The 20,000-nt window shown below is 49.4% G+C and overlaps 1 protein-coding gene across 2 annotated transcripts in view; it reads right to left on the bottom strand.

The window, feature by feature from the left end:
* LOC141797568 (unconventional myosin-VIIa-like) overlaps positions 1-20,000 on the bottom strand; it is a 27,347-nt gene that overhangs the window by 6,787 nt on the left and 560 nt on the right. Inside the window, exons 3-35 of one of the 2 annotated variants that reach the window (XM_074679059.1) lie at positions 17,326-17,510; positions 17,010-17,131; positions 16,744-16,886; positions 16,531-16,644; positions 16,081-16,149; positions 15,708-15,792; positions 15,155-15,231; positions 14,809-14,928; positions 14,383-14,525; positions 14,028-14,238; positions 13,748-13,883; positions 12,756-12,862; positions 12,418-12,516; positions 10,946-11,083; positions 10,468-10,626; positions 9,412-9,504; positions 7,758-7,852; positions 7,578-7,662; positions 7,234-7,452; positions 6,995-7,102; positions 6,711-6,920; positions 6,411-6,617; positions 4,636-4,812; positions 4,249-4,338; positions 3,991-4,118; positions 3,726-3,852; positions 2,916-3,035; positions 2,656-2,829; positions 2,160-2,387; positions 1,901-2,068; positions 1,605-1,722; positions 1,402-1,528; positions 1-48 (exon numbers count right to left, since the gene is read on the bottom strand). The exon at positions 1-48 is cut by the window's left edge and continues 122 nt beyond it. In XM_074679059.1, the coding sequence (XP_074535160.1) occupies positions 1-48; positions 1,402-1,528; positions 1,605-1,722; positions 1,901-2,068; positions 2,160-2,387; positions 2,656-2,829; positions 2,916-3,035; positions 3,726-3,852; positions 3,991-4,118; positions 4,249-4,338; positions 4,636-4,812; positions 6,411-6,617; positions 6,711-6,920; positions 6,995-7,102; positions 7,234-7,452; positions 7,578-7,662; positions 7,758-7,852; positions 9,412-9,504; positions 10,468-10,626; positions 10,946-11,083; positions 12,418-12,516; positions 12,756-12,862; positions 13,748-13,883; positions 14,028-14,238; positions 14,383-14,525; positions 14,809-14,928; positions 15,155-15,231; positions 15,708-15,792; positions 16,081-16,149; positions 16,531-16,644; positions 16,744-16,886; positions 17,010-17,131; positions 17,326-17,510 (4,430 nt within the window). The remainder of the gene's footprint in view (positions 49-1,401; positions 1,529-1,604; positions 1,723-1,900; positions 2,069-2,159; positions 2,388-2,655; positions 2,830-2,915; positions 3,036-3,725; positions 3,853-3,990; positions 4,119-4,248; positions 4,339-4,635; positions 4,813-6,410; positions 6,618-6,710; positions 6,921-6,994; positions 7,103-7,233; positions 7,453-7,577; positions 7,663-7,757; positions 7,853-9,411; positions 9,505-10,467; positions 10,627-10,945; positions 11,084-12,417; positions 12,517-12,755; positions 12,863-13,747; positions 13,884-14,027; positions 14,239-14,382; positions 14,526-14,808; positions 14,929-15,154; positions 15,232-15,707; positions 15,793-16,080; positions 16,150-16,530; positions 16,645-16,743; positions 16,887-17,009; positions 17,132-17,325; positions 17,511-20,000) is intronic. The other variant, XM_074679060.1, reaches the window with a different exon arrangement.

Genomic DNA, 20,000 nt, shown 5'->3' with positions numbered 1-20,000 from the left:
CCTTTGATGGTGGCCAGCGTGAAGTTCTGACTCTGCAGCTTCCCCCCCCTGGACCACAGAGACCCAGACCCAGACCGTCAGCCCCCAGAAACCAGATCCTGCCTCAGATTCATGGCTTCATCTGGGTTTGTGTGAATTTTTTCTTTAAAGAGAGGGTACTGTGGGATTTTTCTTTAAAGAGGGGGCACTTTGGGTTTTTTCTTTAAAGAGGGGGCACTTTGGGTTTTTTATTTAAAGAGGGGGCACTTTGGGTTTTTTTTTATTTAAAGAGGGGGCACTTTGGGTTTTTTCTTTAAAGAGGGGGCACTTTGGGTTTTTTTCTTTAAAGAGGGGGCACTTTGGGTTTTTTATTTAAAGAGGGGGCACTTTGGGTTTTTTTTTCTTTAAAGAGGGGGTACTGTGGGATTTTTCTTTAAAGAGGGGGTACTGTGGGATTTTTTTTTCTTTAAAGAGGGGGTACTGTGGGTTGTTTTTTTATTGACAAAAATAATTAATTTTTCTTTTTTTCTCTCTCTCATTCTTTAAAATACTGGTCTTTCAGCGGATAATTATCTGAAATGTAATTTTAAGGATGCCAGCTCCACAACCCTCTTCTCTCTGATTGGCTGCTCTCTGGAGGCCTGGGCAGGACTTGGTGTTTGAGGCCCGTCCCTCCAACGTGTCATGAACCAATAAGGTGAGCCTTCTGCGATGACCTCATCATTTCATTTAGTTTACAAAGATCTGGTGAGGGTCTCTTTTTTTCTTTAGAGCAGATTTTATTTTAATGGGTTCACAGACAGATTCAGGGATTTCTCCAACAGGTGATCATGTAGAGACCTGAAACTCTGCACGCGCTCAGTCTGAACATCCAGGCTGTTACTTCAGATCCTTGATTAAAACATGAGACAACTGAAAACCGCCTCTTTAATTTCTCTGGCAGCTGCTGCATCGAATGAAGATTCACTGTGTCTTTGATTTCCAGCAGAAACTTCTGTAGGACCACTCCAGAAAAACATTTTATCTATTTAAATTAGAATATATGTTTTTTGATTTTTTTCTTAATTTCTTTTACAGAGTAAAAAAATCTGCCAACGGGGAAAGAAAAACATGAGAAAAGTCGTTTTTCTGGTCTGTTCAGGTCAAACTGACTCATGTTCAGTCTAATGAGACGATCTTTACTAAAAATAACCCCAAACATTTCCTGAGGCCTCAGTTTCTGTGTCAAAGTCCAGACGCTGAGAAAAGATCAGAGACTAAAAATCTTCTTATGAAAAAGATTTGCTGGTTTTTCTCTGAGAAACTCTGAAAACACTGAGCGATCACGGGAAATGATAACCCGTCCTAAATTCAGGGATTGGAAAATGAGAATCAGAGACTCTGCAGGGACTACAGCTCCCAGCATGCCTCTCTCTGCCTCACCTGCTGCTGGAAACTGCAGTGATCTCTGGGAAGGAGAGCTCCAGGAGGACCTGCTCCTGCTCGTCCACAAAGTAAACCCCGGTCCAGTTCACAGCCACGATCAGGTCGTTTTTAGGCAGACTGGGACCTGAGGGGGACAGGGGGGTCAGACCTCAGGGACTCATCAGATCCAGCTCTGGTTCAGGTACGGGTCCAGGGCTCACCTGAGAACTTAAAGGCTTCGTAGAAACGGGAGAAGAGCAGAGGCCACTTGTGACGAGCGAAGTCCACCACCTCCTCCTTCACCTTCTGGGCGTCGAACCGCTTCTGGGTGTAGATCCCCTGAGGGACCGGGACAGGGACCAGGACCAGAAGAGGGACAGGGACGGGGACAGGGACAGAGACCAGGAGAGGGACAGGTTTAGCTCAGAGTAAACAGACACAGCTCGGCTCGGCTCGGCTCGGCTCGGCTCGGCTCGGCTCGGCTCGGCTCGGCTCGGCGTGGGACTGGTCCCCTCACCTTCTTGTGGGCGGCCATGATGAAGTGGGCCCACTTCTCCACGGTCCGGGACGAGCTGATCTCCCTGTCGGGGATGTAGGAGGGGATGAGGCTCAGCAGCCGCTCCAGGAGGATCTCGGAGCCGTAGTCCACGTAGTACTGCTGAGAGGCCAGCTCTGCCAGGTCGTCCTGCGGCGCAGAGAGAGACAGACGGTTTCTGACGGCGTGTTCAGAGGTCTGCAGCGATCTGAGCGCTGACCCGGGTCAGACCTGGACTCACCCTGTCACAGCGGTACTCCCCAAACTTCACGCCCCTCACCGTCTGCTGGTAGATGAGGTTCGTAGCCACCTGGTCGTCAGCGGGGCAGTGCCACGGCGTGAAGATCTCCTTCCTGAAGAACAGCCTCCAGGGGGCGTTCCTCTCCTGAGCCCCCTGCTCCTTGGCGTACTGTTCGCACTGGGAGACGGCGTCCATCACGTGGTCGTTCCCGCTGCCTAAAGACGAGACCTGCAGGAGGAGAGGTGAGTGTGTGTGTGAGTGTGTGTGTGTGTGTGTGTGTGTGTGTGTGTGTGTGTGTCTCTGTGTGTGTGTGTATATCTGTGTGTGTGTGTGTGTGTGTGTGTGTGTGTGTGTATATCTGTGTGTGTCTGTGTGTGTGTGTGTGTGTCCCTCTGTCTGTCTCTGTGTGTGTGTGTCTCTGTCTGTGTGTGTCTCTGTCTGTGTGTGTGTGTGTGTGTGTGTGTGTGTCTGTGAGTGTGTGAGTGTGAGTGTGTACCTTGTCGAACAGAGCGATGTAGAGCGAGAAGCCGAAGCGGTCCCTCAGGTTGACCTTGTCGGACAGCGCGCTGCACAGCTCCTTGGCGGTGGTGGCTGAGTCTGTGAGCAGAGTTTTGGTCGTGCCGTCCATGAAGGTCACCGGCAGCATGATCGGCTTCTTGGACTTCGTGGCCTGGAGAGAAACGAGACTGAAACTTCAGACGGCTCTGGCTGTGACAGGAAGTGACGCGCGGCGTTAATCTGCTCTGACGTCAGCACCTGAAGCTCCAGCCACGACGGCGGCTGAGTCCTGGTCCCGTTGACGAAGGTTCGCCTCAGTCTCTCCTCACAGTAGGGGGCGTAGCCTGGAGGGCCGCTGCTGATGAAGTTCCTCAGGTACTGAAGGTAAAGATGCAATAATAATATATAGATCAAGGGTGTTCAACCTGTGGCTCTGGGGCCTCATGCGGCCCTTTGACTCCTTTGCAGTGGCTCCTTGTAACTTAAAAAAAAATATTATTGAAGTGAAGAGTATAATTTTTCTTATTTTATGCAAATTTTTTAGTTTTTTTTTACATTTTTCATATTAAAAAAAAACTAAAAAATTTAATTTTTTGGGAATTCTTAAAATTTTAAACATTTTTTATTTTTTTTATTTTTTAAAAAAAATAAGCAAATATTTGAATTTCATTTTTTTGCATGTGTATTTAATTTTGGCAAAATTTTTGCACATTATTTATTTATCTTTTTTATTTTTGCAAATTCTTGAGTTTTAAAATTATTGAAAAAATTGCATCTTATGAAATTTCAAAAACTGCAATTTTATTTAAGTCATGATATAAAAAAATCTGTTTTTTGAAAACACTTACAAATTTATCAAAAATAAAAAACTAAATCATCACATTTACAATTTTATAAACACAAAAAAACTTCTTGTTTAGATAATTATTCACTAGTATTTTATTGTGTATATGTATAGATTTTGTGTGTGTGTGTGTGTGTGTGTGTGTGTGTGTGTGTGTGTGTGTGTGTGTGTGTGTGTGAAGAATCAAAGTATAGAAACACAAACGTTGGTTTAAACTCTCTGACCTTCACGAACTTGTCTGAGGGGGCGAAGCAGCCGACGCACAGAGAGACCAGGATCCAGCCCCGAGCGTGGGAGCTCTTCGACGGGTTCTGACTCAGCTGCTTACAGATCTGACAGTAGATCTCATCCCTGACACACACACACACACACACACACACACACACACACACACACACACACACACACACACACACACACACACGCTCAGAGTTAGACCAGTGTCACCCTCACACACACAGGTCCTCATGTGATCCGGTGTGTGTGGACCTCAGAGCCGGTCTCAGGATCCCGTTGCCGATGATGAAGTGCAGCTTCTCCAGGTTGGATGTGGGTCTGTCCTCCAGCATGCTGTTGCCATGGAGACTGTACTCTCCATCGTTGAGACGCTTTGTGACCTGAAACAGACCAGACTTCGGTTTCTAACCCTGAAACACCACACAAGGAGAAACACTGATGGTCTCCTCCTCCTCCTCCTCCTCCTCCTCCTCCTCCTCCTCCTCCTCCTCCTCCTCCTCCTGTCGTTACCTCCTCGGTGATCTTCGACTTCTTCTTCAGCGTCAGAGACACCAGCTTGTGTCGGACGCTGTTCTTCTTCACGCTGTCGCTGTGAGGCGTCTGAAATCAGAGAAAACACATGAAACAAAACCACAAGGACTCTGAGACCTGAAGTCCAGGACCAGGAGAGGGACTGGAAAACACCAAGTGGTCCATGAACCCTCAGGATCTGAGAGGAGAGGTCTGAAACTCAGAGAAGACTTCAAGTTGGATTATAAGAAAATAAAACTTTGACAGAAACAGTGACATGAACTCCTGCAGAAAACAGTGAGGAGCCAAAGGGAGGTGTGATGGTTTCACCTCCTCCCCTTCCTCCTCTCCTCCCTCTCCTCCCCCTTACCTCCCCCTCCCCCTTACCTCCCCCTCCCCCTGCAGCGCCTGCAGCTCTCTCTTGTACGTCTTCTTCCCCAGCGTCTCGTAGATCTTGGTCATGACGGGGATCTTCTCGCTGCCGTCGCTGATCGCCGTGTGGTACTTAGGCTCAGGCAGATCTCCCATGAACCTCAGCACGGTGATCCACACGGCGAGGGCGGCCTGGACAGACAGGAGACAGGAGACAGGAGACAGGAGACAGGAGACAGGAGACCGAAGACAGGAGACAGGAGACAGGAGGCAGGAGACAGGAGACCGAAGACAGGAGACAAGAGACAGGAGACAGGAGACAGGAGACAGGAGACAGGAGACAGGAGACAGTAGACAGGAGACAGGAGACAAGAAACAGGAGACAGGGGACAGGAGACAGGGGACAGGGGACAGGAGACAGGAGACAGGAGACAAGAAACAGGAGACAGGAGACAGGAGACAAGAGTCAGGAGACAGGAGACAGGAGACAGGAGACAGGAGACAAGAAACAGGGGACAGGAGACAGGAGACAGGAGACAGGAGACAGGGGACAGGAGACAGGAGACAGGAGACAGGGGACAGGGGACAGGAGACAGGAGACAGGAGACAGGAGACAGGGGACAGGAGACAGGAGACAAGAAACAGGGGACAGGAGACAGGAGACAGGAGACAGGGGACAGGGGACAGGGGACAGGAGACAGAAGACAGGAGACAGGAGACAGAAGACAGGAGACAGGAGACAGAAGACAGAAGACAGGAGACAGGGGACAGGGGACAGGAGACAGGGGACAGGGGACAGGGGACAGGAGACAGAAGACAGGAGACAGGAGACAGAAGACAGGAGACAGGAGACAGAAGACAGGGGACAGGGGACAGGGGACAGGAGACAGAAGACAGGAGACAGGAGACAGAAGACAGGAGACAGGAGACAGGAGACAGAAGACAGAAGACAGGAGACAGAAGACAGGGGACAGGAGACAGGAGACAAGAAACAGGGGATGGGAGACAGGAGACAGGAGACAGGAGACAAGAGACAGGGGACAGGAGACAGAAGACAGGGGACAGGAGACAGGAGACAGGAGACAGACGACAGAAGACAGGAGCCAGGAGACAGAAGACAGGGGACAGGAGACAGGAGACAAGAAACAGGGGACGGGAGACAGGAGACAGGAGACAGGGGACAGGGGACAGGGGACAGGAGACAGAAGACAGGAGACAGGAGACAGACGACAGGAGACAGGAGACAGAAGACAGAAGACAGGAGACAGGAGACAGGGGACAGGAGACAGGGGACAGAAGACAGGGGACAGGAGACAGGAGACAAGAGACAGGGGACAGGAGACAGGGGACAGGAGACAGAAGACAGGAGACAGGAGACAGACGACAGGAGACAGGAGACAGAAGACAGAAGACAGGAGACAGGAGACAGAAGACAGAAGACAGGAGACAGGAGACAGGGGACAGGAGACAGGGGACAGAAGACAGGGGACAGGAGACAGGAGACAAGAGACAGGGGACAGGAGACAGAAGACAGGGGACAGGAGACAGGAGACAGGAGACAAGAGACAGGAGACAGGAGACAAGAGACAGGAGACAGGGGACAGGAGACAGGGGACAGCATGAGCGAGAGCGAGACCCACAGAGCTTCTAACGCCTCAACATGAGACGCTTCCCTCGACCTGCGGCGTTTTAAAGCTAACAACAACAAATTTTGAACGATGTGAGGTCAGAGGTCAGAGGTCAGAGGTCAAAGGTCAAAGGTCAGAGGTCAGAGGTCAGAGGTCACCAACCAGCTGGTCGCCCTCGTCGTCGTGGAACAGCAGCGGCTGTTTGAGCGGCCGGCGGACGTAGGTGTGGGTGGTGGTGCCCTGGAAGTAGGTGGCTGCGAACTTGGCGAACTTGTACTCGGACAGATCCTCCTCCTCATCGTCCTCGGGCAGAGGCAGAGCCTCGTCCAGGTCCTCCTCCTCCAGCTCCTGGTGGGTCCGCTCCAGATCCTGGACCAGAGGGAAGGTCAGAAACCAACTGGATCTATCTGAGAGTGTTTCACGTTAACGCCACCGTACTCGCCAAACGCCGTTTCCTCTCACCTCGAACCCGGCCGGAGCCTGGCCCTCCTGGCCCGGGCAAGACGCCGTGGTCCCCAGGAAGCCGAACATCTTGTCCACCATGTCCGAGTCGTTGACGGGCTCCTGCCGCGCCTTCTCCATCTGCTCCACCAGCTCCTTCTTCCTGCGCGCCTCCTCCTTCTCCTTCTTCTCCCGCTCGGCGTCCTCCTTGGCGAGCTGGGACAGGCGCTCCTACGGGACAGAAACACGTCAGCACGCCGCCCTGCAGACGGACGGAGAGCGTCCACACGGTCTGAAACCTCCACCTGGTGTTTGCGCTCAGCCTCCGCCTTCGCTCGCTTCGCCGACATCTGGTTCCTCAGCTTCGTCTCCTCCGCCAGACGCATCTTCTCCGCCTCCAGACGGCGCCGGTACTGAGGACGGGATCAACGTGAGCCTCAAACACGTCAGCTGTGTGTGTGTGTGTGTGTGTGTGTGTGTGTGTGTGTGTGTGTGTGTGTGTGTGTGTGTGTGTGTGTGTGTGTGTGTGTGTGTGTGTGAGCACCTCTCCCTTCAGCCTCTTGTACAGACGGCGTGCGATCATCCCGCGCGTGTACGCCTGGATGGTGATGACGGCCCACAGCCGGTGTCTGAACGCGCTGCGCACCAGGAAACCTCGACAGCGGCTCTGGAAGCCCGTGATCCGCTGACGGGCCACGTGGTACGACGCACACAGCTTCCTGGACCGGACCAGAGCCTGGAGCCGGGAGAAGCCGGCCCGCATCTGAGGGAGAGGAGGAGAGGAGGAGTCAGCAGGGAGGAAGGAAAGGAAAGAAGGACAGAAGGAAAGAAGGACAGAGGTGAGGAGGTGAGGATGTGAGGAGGTGAAGGTTTGGGACGCGTCCTCACCGCTCCGTAGTTCTTCCTGCAGTGATATCCTCTCCACGTCTTCTGGATCAGAACCGCAGACTTCCTCATCTTCAGGAAGTTTGATCTGCAGGAAGAAGGAGAGGAATCTGAGCGGATCTGGATTCTGTTCTGGATGAAGAGTCCAGAGTCCAGAGTCCAGAGTCCATCCTGAGAGCTCACCTGTCCTTGAAACCTCGGACCACCTTCTGGATCAGGATGACTTTGTCTGTGATGGCTTTGTCCCTCTCGATCTCCAGCAGCATGTCGTGGTGATCCTGCACCGCACGGAGAGACATGAGTGATCCCACCCTGAACAACTCCTCCTCCTCCTCCTCCTCCTCCTCCTCCTCCTTCCTGGTCTATCCATCCATCCTGTCGGGGATGTGTGGGCTCTGCCCTGACTTCACCTCCTGAACTTTCTGCTTCCTGTTTCCTGATCAGCTGAGCGGCTCGTCGCACAGATTCAGGCTCAAAAACAAAAAGAAATCCTGGTTCTGCAAGATTTTTATTTTCCTGTAACCAGAATTCATCAAGAGCTGAACTGAGAAGATGATCCTCAAACTGACTGATCTGGACCAGAGACCAGAGACCTGAGACCTGAGACCAGAGACCAGAGACCAGAGACCAGAGACCAAAGTCTAGAGACCAGAGACCCTGTTTCTGCTCCAAAGACTCAGGATGATGGTGATCAGTTCTTCAGCTCATGAACTACAAAAACCTCCTCAGGTCAGACAGCAGGGGGCGCTACCAGCTCAGGTCAGACAGCAGGGGGCGCCACCAGCTCAGGTCAGACAGCAGGGGGCGCCACCTCCTCAGGTCAGACAGCAGGGGGCGCTAACAGCTCAGGTCAGACAGCAGGGGGCACCACCAGCTCAAGTCAGACAGCAGGGGGCGCCACCAGCTCAGGTCAGACAGCAGGGGGCGCTAACAGCTCAGGTCAGACAGCAGGGGGCGCTAACAGCTCAGGTCAGACAGCAGGGGGCACCACCAGCTCAGGTCAGACAGCAGGGGGCACCACCAGCTCAGGTCAGACAGCAGGGGGCGCCCCCAGCTCAGGTCAGACAGCAGGGGGCGCTAACAGCTCAGGTCAGACAGCAGGGGGCGCTAACAGCTCAGGTCAGACAGCAGGGGGCGCCACCAGCTCAGGTCAGACAGCAGGGGGCGCTAACAGCTCAGGTCAGACAGCAGGGGGCGCCACCAGCTCAGGTCAGACAGCAGGGGGCGCCACCAGCTCAGGTCAGACAGCAGGGGGCGCCACCAGCTCAGGTCAGACAGCAGGGGGCGCTGTTCAGTGTAAAAACAAAGCGATGAGCCGAATCATCAACAGCTGATGTTTCCATCCACAGGAAGTGGCGCCTGAACGACCTCTGACCTCTGATCACCAGCTGACCTCACATGATGGAAACATCACACTCTCTCTCTCTCACACACTGAGCAGGAAACAGACGCTCTGACTTCCTGTCAGCTGATAACGAGCTGTAAACCAAACGCTGACGCTGCGTCCAGCTGCTCCTGGACCTGATCTTAAACATCTATAAACTCTGTGTTCACTGAGCGCGTGCAGGAGCTTCAGACAATCCAAACCTTACAACCTGACGGCGTCTGATCCTGGAGTCAAACGCTCTTCAGATTAAAGTCGCTGTCAGAGTTTGGGTCCATGTTAACGTGGACACAGAGTCTGAGAGGCTGAGAGGACACGTTTGACCACGAACGCTGAGAAACATCCTCCAACAACGAGAGAAACTCACCATGAGAGTGATTTAAACTCTAACAGATAATCCTCCTCACATATTAAAGGTTTAATCTCATCATCATCAGGATGTCTTAGAGATACCTTCAGGAAGATTTTGGTCTTTCCCATCTGCCAGTCGTCGTCTCTGCCCAGCACGGCCTCAGCGATCCTCTGACAGGTCCCCCTCAGGTCCTCCTGTGGAGACGCAGACACAGACACAGAGACATGAGACATGAGACATGAGACTTGAGACATGAGACATGAGACATGAGACGTCTGATTGTCAACGTTAAACCAAAGAATCATCTGGAAACTTTTTAAAATGTTTCTCCTCCATTTTCCCAGGTCGGTCTCTGCACCAAGCTCCCAAACCTGGAACCACATCAGGAGCTGCTCGAGTCTCTGACTGAAAAGATTTAATCTGAGCCACCAAACGTCTCAGGTAAACCCACTGACAGATTTTTTAATCTTTTAATTCAGGTCGTTTTTGTCTTTAAAGATCTTAAATTCAGACGTTTTTCTGGACCTGTGAGCTGAAGCAGCTCGTACTGAGCGTAGGAAGAAGTTTTCACTAAAAGACAGAAACACGTCTCCAGGTTTCAGGTTTTTCTCTGTGGGTCAATCAGCCTCAGCGTTCCTGCTCCTGCTGATCCTGAGGTCCGGTTTTGATCCAGATCTGAGCCGGCTCAGAGTCCAGATCCAGGAGGGTGTGAGAGGAAAACCTCCAGGGATGCTGGAGAGGTTTTTATCATAGACTGATCCCACAGAGACAAAACCATCATCAGCTGCTGCACGTGTCTCCATCAGCGTTTTCGATTGGCTGACGAGGAGGTAAAATCAGAGATCATCCTAATCCAGGATTAGTTAATCTGTAAACTGATGAACCTGAAGCCCCTCAGCCTCTGCTCCAGGTTTCCTCCTTTACCCTCTGAGCTCAGACGCTAAAATAACCTGATCAATCTGACGTTTCAAACTCTGTTTCACTCCTTCATGACCAACGACAGAGCAACAGAAACACCTGTTTCCTGATTACAGCAAATAATCCAGATTATTGTTTCAGTCAGACCCAACATGATCTCACACACACACACACACACACACACACACACACACACACACACACACACACACACACACACACACACACACACTCCGTACCTGCTTGTACGCCGGCTTGACCCCAGGCATCAGGACCCTGTACCGGTCCACGAACTCCACGAAGGTGTACCTGATGGGGTACCCGGCTCGGCGGATCCTGATGGTCTCCATCATCCCCGAGTACCTGAGCTGTCGCACACACAGCTCCCTGTCAAACAGCTACACACACACACACGCACACACACACACACACACACACACACACACATCAGACAGAGCTGAGGCAGGGAGTGTGAGGTCAAAGGTCAGATCCTCCTCCCTGTTGGAGGCAGTTCATTAAAGTTGAGGACACAAACACTGATCCTCACGTTTTCAGGTTTTAAGATTTAAAGTTTTAACAAACTGAATTAATTCAGAGAAAACAGAAAATATCTGAGAGTCCACTCCAGCTGCTCTCTGTGTTGTTAAAAGCACAGACACCTGAGCGTTTCCTGTCCCTGGCCGCGGCGTGCTTCAGGCTCAGACGGCGAGCACTCACCATGGGCTTCTTGTACTCGTTGGGTTTGATGCAGCGCACGAAGAACGGCTGACACACGCTCAGAGTCCTCATCAGCAGCTCCAGAGAGCGCTTAAACTGACTGCTGAGGGTGGGAGAGCGCTTCCTGGTCTCTGCGCCCTGGACACACACACACACACACACACACACACACACACACACACACACACACACACACACACACACACAGTGACAGAGTGTGAGGTCAGGAACAACGAGGACTCTCCTCTTCCTCTGTTTGTCTCTCTGAGTATCAAAGTCTGGACTGGACTCTCTGGCTGAGTCTGGACTCTGGTCACAGATCAGAGCCAATCAGACGAGTCCATGAGGCGTTCGCTGGGTTCAGCTTTAAAAACTGAAGACCAGTCTGAGCGCTGATAACGAGTATTTTCAGCTGAGGATCTGAGGTCTGGTGGTTGAGTTAACAGTCAGTGATCAGTCCGTCAGGAACCAGTGGGTCGGTGTGATGGGATCATCAGCTGGTTCCTCCTGTTTTTACAGTCTGTGGTTTCTCCACGTCTTCAAAAATAAACTTTAATAGAAATCTGACGCCATGACTGAAAAATGTTTCAAAGATAAATCCTGATGAAACGTGAACATTTTCATTTCGTTGACCAAAGCTCAGTTTTTAAACTTTCAGACCCAGAGTTTACCCAAACCAAAACCAGGGGTTTGCTGCCCCCCAGTGGTCACAAAGAGGAACCACAGCCAAACACATAGACCCAGTTAATCCAGAGCAGAGCTTCATCCTGCTCCTTCAAAATAAACCAAGACGTGAAATTATCATGATGATTAATAAACTGTAAATGACTCTCTGGGGTGAGGACACATTTCTTTTCCTCATTGATCGGTTATTACAGATAATCAGTGTGTGCTCTCACTTTAACATAAACACCGAGCTAGTTTAGGTTTAAAAACAATTGAAAAGGAAGAATTTTATAAAATCTCAGATAAAAACAGCTTTGATCCTCAGTCAACATCTTTAAAAACGTGATTTCAGTTTAGTGAAGTGAAATCTGTGAAAAAGGAAGACGTTTGACAAACAGGCTGTGGGAACGCTGAGCTTTAGGAGACAATCTGATTGAACAGCCTCTTTAAGAGAGGAAAGATGGAGGAAAGGTGGAGGAGAGATGGAGGAAAGATGAAGGAGAGATGGAGGAAAGATGGAGGAAAGATGGAGGAAAGGTGGAGGAGGGATGGAGGAGAGATGGAGGAAAGATGGAGGAAAGAGGAAGAAAGGATGAAGGAAAGAGGAAGGAAGGATGGAGGAAAGAGGAAGGAAGGATGGAGGAAAGAGGAAGGAAAGATGGAGGAAAGATGAAGGAGAGATGGAGGAGAGATGGAGGAAAGAGGAAGGAAGGATGGAGGAAAGAGGAAGGAAGGATGGAGGAAAGATGGAGGAAAGATGGAGGGATGGATGACGGAGAGTGACATCAGAGGTTTTACATTTTTACCTTTAAAGGAGATCTGTCAGGAGGAGGAGCTACAGAGCTACGAGCAGCAGGAGCAGCAGGAGCAGGAGGAGCAGCAGGAGCAGCAGGAGGACAGAGACACTTCAGAGGAGCAGCACACACACACACACACACACACACACACACACAGAGGGAAGACAGAGGATGCTAACATTAGCATGTTAGCTCAGAGCAGGACATGCAGAAGGAGAGAAGGAGCAGGAACACATCTACATCCATCCTGATGGTAGATCTGTGTGTGTGTGTGTGTGTGTGTGTGTGTGTGTGTGTGTGTGTGTGTGTGTGTGTGTGTGTGTGTGTGTGTGTGTGTGTGTGTGTACCATGGCTACGTCAGCGTGGAAGATTTGTTTGATGAACTTGTTTTTGGAGGAGTGAACCAGCTGGATGATGTCACCGTACAAAGTGTCTCTGTTCTTCTCCAGGAAGCCTGCAGGACACACACACACACACACACACACACACACACACACACACACACACACACACACACACACACAAATATAATCATGATAATCAGACAGGAGCAGAAACTCAGGAGGTGTGTTTCTCTGACTCCTACAGAAACTCTGCTCGTCAGGAGCTCGGTGATCAGACAAACATTCAGAAAAAGGTTTTATTTTTGTTTTGTCCTTATGTCCCTGTAATCTTCAGCTTTGGACTAAATCCTTAAGAAATAAAATCACTCTCTCTTTCAGGTAAAATTATCATCAACTTTCTTCCCTATCATTTCTTAAACTGCAAAAAAGCTAAATATAATGAAGTGTTTGTGCCTGATTTTGATTAAATTCTTTGATTAGACTTCAAGTTGGTTTTCATCCACCTGTTGGTCCTCTGAGTGTGTCTCACCTGTGTAATGTATGAAAACCTATCTGTGAGTTTTAAATGTTCTTTAATTCTTTATTTATAATTAATCTAATTAATCTAAAACATATTTTAACTAGATCCTCCTCCTCCTGAGTGAATGTACCAGACAACCAGAGAGAAACATCCTCCACAGGACTCGGAGGAGCTGCTGTTTCTCTTTGGTTCAGATCGATTTAACAATACAATAAATAAATAGAAAGATAGATAACTAACTAACTAAATAAAAAGATAGATAAATAGATAGACTGTGAAAGGTTGATGCCTTAAATAAATGAAATAAACCAGGAAACTAAAGTCTGATCCCAGGAGCAGATGGAAATCTACCGTCCACTCTGAGAGAAGTTATGTGCTAAGAGTGATTCATTAAAGGACTGTCTCCGAGTGTGTGTGTGTGTGTGTGTGTGTGTGTGTGTGTGTGTGTGTGTGTGTGTGTGTGTGAAGGACTAACCTCTGGTCTCGTAGTAGACCACGCCTGCGAAGTGCTGGATGCCGAACTGCGTCTCGTGGTTGTTCTTGGGGGGGATGTAGTTGGTGTTGACTTTGTGCTGGAAGTTGAGCTTGTTCAGCATGGTGGTGTCAGTGCCCTGCAGCACACACACACACACACACACACACACACACACACACACACACACACCTTGGTGTTTAACATGTTGTGCCTCAGAGGAGCAGGTTTTCCCTCCTCCTCCTCCTCCTCCTCCTCCTCCTCCTCCTGCTCCTCCTCCTACCTTGGGGAACTTGCTCTCCTCGTCGATGAGCGAGATGATGTTCATGGGCTTGATGGCGATCATGTCCAGGGCGTCCTGGTTGTCGGTGAACTCGATGTGCTGCCAGTTGATGTTCTCCAGGTTGTACTCCTCCTGCTCCAGCTTGAAGACGTGACGCACGAAGAACTGCTGCAGGTTCTCGTTGGCGAAGTTGATGCAGAGCTGCTCGAAGCTGCAGGAGGAGCAGGAGGAGGAGGAGGAGCAGGAGGAGCAGGAGACAGCTGGGGATCAGCATACAGACACCTGTGTGTGTGTGTGTGTGTGTGTGTGTGTGTGTGTGTGTGTGTGTGTGTGTGTGTGTGTGTGTGTGCTGAACCTGTTGATGGTGAAGTTCTCGAAGCCGAAGATGTCCAGCAGCCCGATGGAGCGTCTGACGGCTTTGGGCTGAGAGGACGCCGGTTTGTAAATGGCCGCGTTGATTTTCTCCACGATCCACACGAACTGTCGGCCGTAGATCCCCTACACACACACACACACACACACACACACACACACACACACACACACACACTGCCTGTTTCAGTTTTGTGGAAACCAGCTCCTGGACTTTGTGGATAAACCAGTGTTTGTTGCAGAGTGTTTGGTCCTGAGGATCCACAGAACCAGTTTTTCTTTAGAGTCTGACCCCCCAATGTGCAGGACCAGCTTCAGGCAGCAGTCCTGGATCTGTGACCTCATGGTTACTGACTGTGTGTGGATCAGAGCCTCTGAGGGCGGAGAGTACGAGCATTCACAGCTTCACCTTCACAAACGCGTCGCGTACGTCCAGAGCCTGCTCCATGCTGAGCGGCGTGGACACCGTCTCTCCTCTGGTGATCAGGGTACGGCTGGTCAGACAGTTCATCAGGTCCTTCCCGTCCACCTGACACACACACACACACACACACACACACACACACACACACACACACACACACACACACACACACACACACACACACGTATCTGTCATTACAACTGAAACAGATAAAGCTGTTTTATCTGTGTGTGTGTGTGTGTGTGTGTGTGTGTGTGTGTGTGTGTGTGTGTGTTTGTGTGTGTGTGTGTGTGTGTGTGTTTGTGTGTGTGTGTGTGTGTGTGTGTCTCACCTCCAGCAGGGTAGCAGCCGTGGTGAGGTGAGCGCTGCGGACGACCTCGCAGGCGTCCAGGTTGTCATAGTTACGAGCTGCAGGGTCAGAGGTCACGGTGAGTCAGAAACTCCTCAAACTGATGAAGTTTTTGTCCCAAAACTTTAAACAAATAAAGTTTTTTGATCCAACTTCAGACACAGACACAGCTGACACTCTCTGGTTAATAACTGCTGAATTTTACTTTAACAACTTTTTTTATTTCAGATTTTAATCAAATATTCTCCTGATCATTCAAAGAAGTTTAACTTTCTGCTTTAAACTTTTCCTGATTTTATTGACACGTCTGAACGTCTAAAACGTCTTTCACGGTGCCTTCATGTCCTGATCTCGTCTTTCTGCTGGAATGTGAAGCACAAACACAGATTTCTGACAGCAGCCCAGAAACAGAGATGTGTTTTCCTTCCTGCTCCAACAGGATCTGATCCAAACTCTGACTCTGAGCTGGTTATCAGCTGGAGGAGCAGCGAACACAACGACTCAACTTCCTGCATCAGATCAGTGAGAGCCTCACCCTCGTATCGCAGGTTTCCCATGTGTAGAATAGCAGCCAGCAGTTTGGTGATCTCCCAGTTTTCTTTGTCTGTGAACATCAGGACCTGCAGAGGAAACACAGATTGTTATTCACCGAGCAGAAACAACGTTTATCACCTCCAGCTTCCTGAAACATGAGGGGCTTTCTGTCCACGCTCTGATTTCTCTGATTTATCAGGAGCTAAAGGGTTAAGCAGGGGGTCTACGCTCAGCAGGGGGTCTACACTCAGCAGGGGGTCTACGCTCAGCAGGGGGTCTACGCTCAGCAGGGGGTCTACGCTCAGCAGGGGGTCTACACTCAGCAGGGGGTCTACACTCAGCAGGGGGTCTGCAGACAGAATCAGGAGCCGTACCTTCATGGCAGAGCGGATGTTGGAGTACTCCTTCATGTCGTCTCGGCCGTCACAGACCGTACACTTCCCCTGCAGAGGGCGAGAGACAGCTGGACTTCAGGAGACAACTCAAAGTGAAAAACTGTTTTTATCAAAGAAACTCTGAGTTCACCAGCGACTGAGTCAGAGTCTGTGAGAAAGTCAGAAGTTTTCACGGCGTCTGTGTTTCGTCCATGTTTGTAGTTTCCTCTAAACCTGTCGTAGCCTGAGCTCCATCACCCTGAGGTCACTGCCAGCAGAGTCTAGGACCTCAGCAGGGGGTCTAGGACCTCAGCAGCAGGTCTAGGACCTCAGCAGGGGGTCTAGGACCTCAGCAGCAGGTCTAGGACCTCAGCAGCAGGTCTAGGACCTCAGCAGGGGGTCTCAGACCTCAGCAGCAGGTCTAGGACCTCAGCAGGGGTCTGGACTCACCATGGTCAGGTAGGTGTAGTCGGTGGCCTTGCTCAGGCCCAGCTTCTTCTTCTCGTCTGCGCTCATCCCCTTCAGCATGCAGTAGAAGATGTGGTAGTTCCTCTCGTCAGACGCCTGCAGAGAGACGCCACACGCTCAGCCACGCCGTTTCATCAGGGACAGGAGTGTGTGTGTGTGTGTGTGTGTGTGTGTGTGTGTGTGTGTGTGTGTCACCTGGCGACACACTCTGGACTTCTCCAGGAGGTACTGCTCGATCTTGGCGCCCTCGATGGCTCCTCTCTTGTTGAAGTGGATGTCGATGTATTTCCCGAAACGAGACGAGTTGTCGTTGCGGATTGTTTTGGCGTTCCCGAACGCTGCAGGAGGAAAAGAAACGTGGAGGCCCTCACCTTCAGTCAGCTGTGTGTGTGTGTGTGTGTGTGAGTGTGTGTGTGTGTGTGTGTGTGTGTGTGTGTGTGTGTGTGTGTGTGTGTGGTTACCCTCCAGGATGGGGTTTGCCTCCAGGACCTGCTGCTCGATCCAGGAGTGCTGCCCACTGATGGCTGCCAGGAACTGGAGGATCAGTTTGGTGCTTTCTGTTTTCCCTGCTCCTGATTCCCCGCTGTGAGAGACACACACACACACACACACACACACACACACACACACATACACACACACACACACACACACACACACACACACACACACACACACACACTTCTTTAGGGAGAGCAGCAGGTGTTACAGACCAAACGTCTCCGCTCTGAGGTCAGTGATCGTGGTCGGCGCCCGGCGTGGAGGCCTCTGACCCACCTGATGATGCAGCACTGGTCGCGGTTGTTCCTCTGCATGTTGAAGTAGCAGTTGTCTGCGATGGCGAAGATGTGTGGAGGCATCTCCCCGATCTTCTTGTTGGTGTAGAGGCGGATCTGGTCGGCGGTGTAGATGGGCAGCAGCTGGTACGGGTTGACGGCCACGAGGATGGAGCCGGTGTAGGTCTGCACAGACAGGAAACAGTGACCACGTCAGTGGTCGGGTCAAAGGTCAAAGTTTACCTGAAGGTTTGGGCATGTTTGGATGGAGCAGCTTTTATCAACGATCGATTCATGATGGAGCAAACACACGGTTCACATGCAGAATGCAGCTGTTGATGTTCATGCTCTGCTCCTTTAAACTGAACGGTCACTGACACTAAACACTGACTCAGCTCATCTGAATCATGGGTCCAAACCCTCCTCTCCTCCCCTCAGAGCGCCTCCTTTAATAAAAAAAATAGAAACTTTCTCAAATTTAGATTTATTTTTTTAAAGATGTTCCAAATTGTCGATTTTTCGATAATTTCAATGTTTTTGGAAGTTATGCTTATTTTTTGAAAATTATTAAAAAGTTCATTTTCTTGGAAAATTTTGCAAATTTGAGAAAAAAAATTAAAAATTTGAAAAAAAGAAGAATGAAGCAAAATTTTAAAATTCCAATGTTCAATATTTGCAAACTTATGAAATTTTGGGTAAAAAAAAAAAAAAATATGTTCATGTAATTTTTTTCACACTTTAAAAATTTCTTTAAAAAATAATTGTAAATTTTTTAAATCTGAAACATTTAGAAACATTTTCCTACTTATTGAAAATTCATAAAATTTGGGAATTTAGAAAATTTGTGGCATTACAAAATTTTGGAATTTTTTGCAAATTTATTACAAAATTTAAAAAAAACTGTAGCATCACATACAATTAAAAAGAAATTCTAGTTTAGGTAATTATTTACTGTTTTTTTTACTTTGTTTATAATTGTATCCACTTTATTGTCAAACACTGACTCAACACATCTGAAATCATTGATCCAAACCCTCCCCTCCTCTCCTCTCAGAGCTCCTCCTCCTCTCAGATTTTTTCTTTTTTTTTTTTAAAGGAACTTTTTCAAATTTAGAAAAAAAAAAAAAAATTGAAGATTTTCCAAATTGTTGATTTTCGCAAAAATAAAAGTTTTTTGAATTTCTGCTTATTTTTTTAAAATTTCGGAAAGTTTTGCAAATTTTTCAAGAGTTTGAAAATAAAAGAATAGGGCAAAATTTAAAAATTCATTAATAAATATTTGCAATCTTGTAAATTTTTAGAAAAAAAAAAAAAATAGAAAATGGAAATTTATTTAAAAAAAAACAAAAAAAACTTTGTAACCTCACACACACTTTTATTAACATAAAAACTTCTGGTTCAGATAATTTTTCACTGTTTTTTACTTTGTTTAAAATCTTATCCCCTTTATCGTCTTTATCGTCTCTATCGTGAAGGTAAAGCAGATTTTGTAGCTCTGAATAACTAATCCAGGTGAGCTGAGGGTGATCGGCTCCTGTGAAGGTAAAGTTTTCAGACCCTCATGTTCACTGACTCCTGCTCACATCACGTCTTTACCAAACCTCCTCTGACTCCTCATCCAGCACCAAATCCACTTCAGGATCCTCCGTAACACCTTCAGGTCCCTCAATAACCGCCCCCTTATACCTGACCCCCCTTCTCAAACGCCATCTCGCCATCTCGCCACCTTAAACCATCAGGGGCCAAACTCCTGACCCCATCACCAAGACCAAGACCTGGACCTGGGAGGACAGAGCCTTTTCCATCAGGGCCCCAGCTCCCTGACCCCTCTACCCCCATAAAACATCATGTGACCACGAGCCACTTCCTTCATTTGAATACCTGCTCAAAACCAACCTTTTCAAAATAAAAGCCTGGGACATGTGACTCAGACTTCCTGTTTGCCTGTTCTGAAGGATTTAAGTCCAACCAGTTACTCTGATCACATGAAATCAATTATCCACCAGCTCAGAGTTTGTTTGGTTTCTCTGGCCTGAATCTGAGAGCATCTTCATCTTCATCATCATCATCATCGTCGTCGTCGTCATCATCATCATCATCATCATCATCATCATCATCATCATCGTCGTCGTCGTCATCATCATCATCATCATCAGGTAGATAAAACTGGCTGGTTTCTGTTTGTTGAATTATTTTGAAAGAATAAACTTAGGAAGCATCTTCCTGCCCTCAGAGAGCAGCCGTCAGGCAGCGAGTCGGGCAGCGAGTCGGGCAGCGAGTCGGGCAGCGAGTCGGGCAGCGAGTCGGGCAGCGAGTCGGGCAGCGAGTCGGGCAGCGAGTCGGGCAGCGAGTCGGGCAGCGAGTCGGGCAGCGAGTCGGGCAGCGAGTCGGGCAGCGAGTCGGGCAGTCAGAGGGTGGAGGAGGATGCTGCAGCTCTCAGGTGGTGGAGGATGATAAAGACAGCGTATCAGAGTTCACCACCGGAGACCAGGCGGCCATGATGGAGCAGAGCCGGCGTGTTCCCGGGCTGCAGCGCTGCGTCCTCAACGTGAACCATGAAACGCTGCTTCAGCTCAGACAGCGGCTCATACAGCGGCGCAACATGCTGCACTGAGCTAACTGTAGCACTGCTTCATAACCACATCAGTATCAATCTGATCAGGTCGAACGGAGCGT

The sequence above is a fragment of the Halichoeres trimaculatus genome, unplaced genomic scaffold (genome assembly GCF_033239565.1).
Source record: "Halichoeres trimaculatus isolate MK-OKI-2021-1 unplaced genomic scaffold, fHalTri1.1 fHalTri1_scaffold_9, whole genome shotgun sequence".
NCBI classification, from domain to species: domain Eukaryota; kingdom Metazoa; phylum Chordata; class Actinopteri; order Labriformes; family Labridae; genus Halichoeres; species Halichoeres trimaculatus.
Note: the sequence above shows the minus strand (reverse complement) of the source record. Positions and strands in the feature narration are given on the sequence as shown.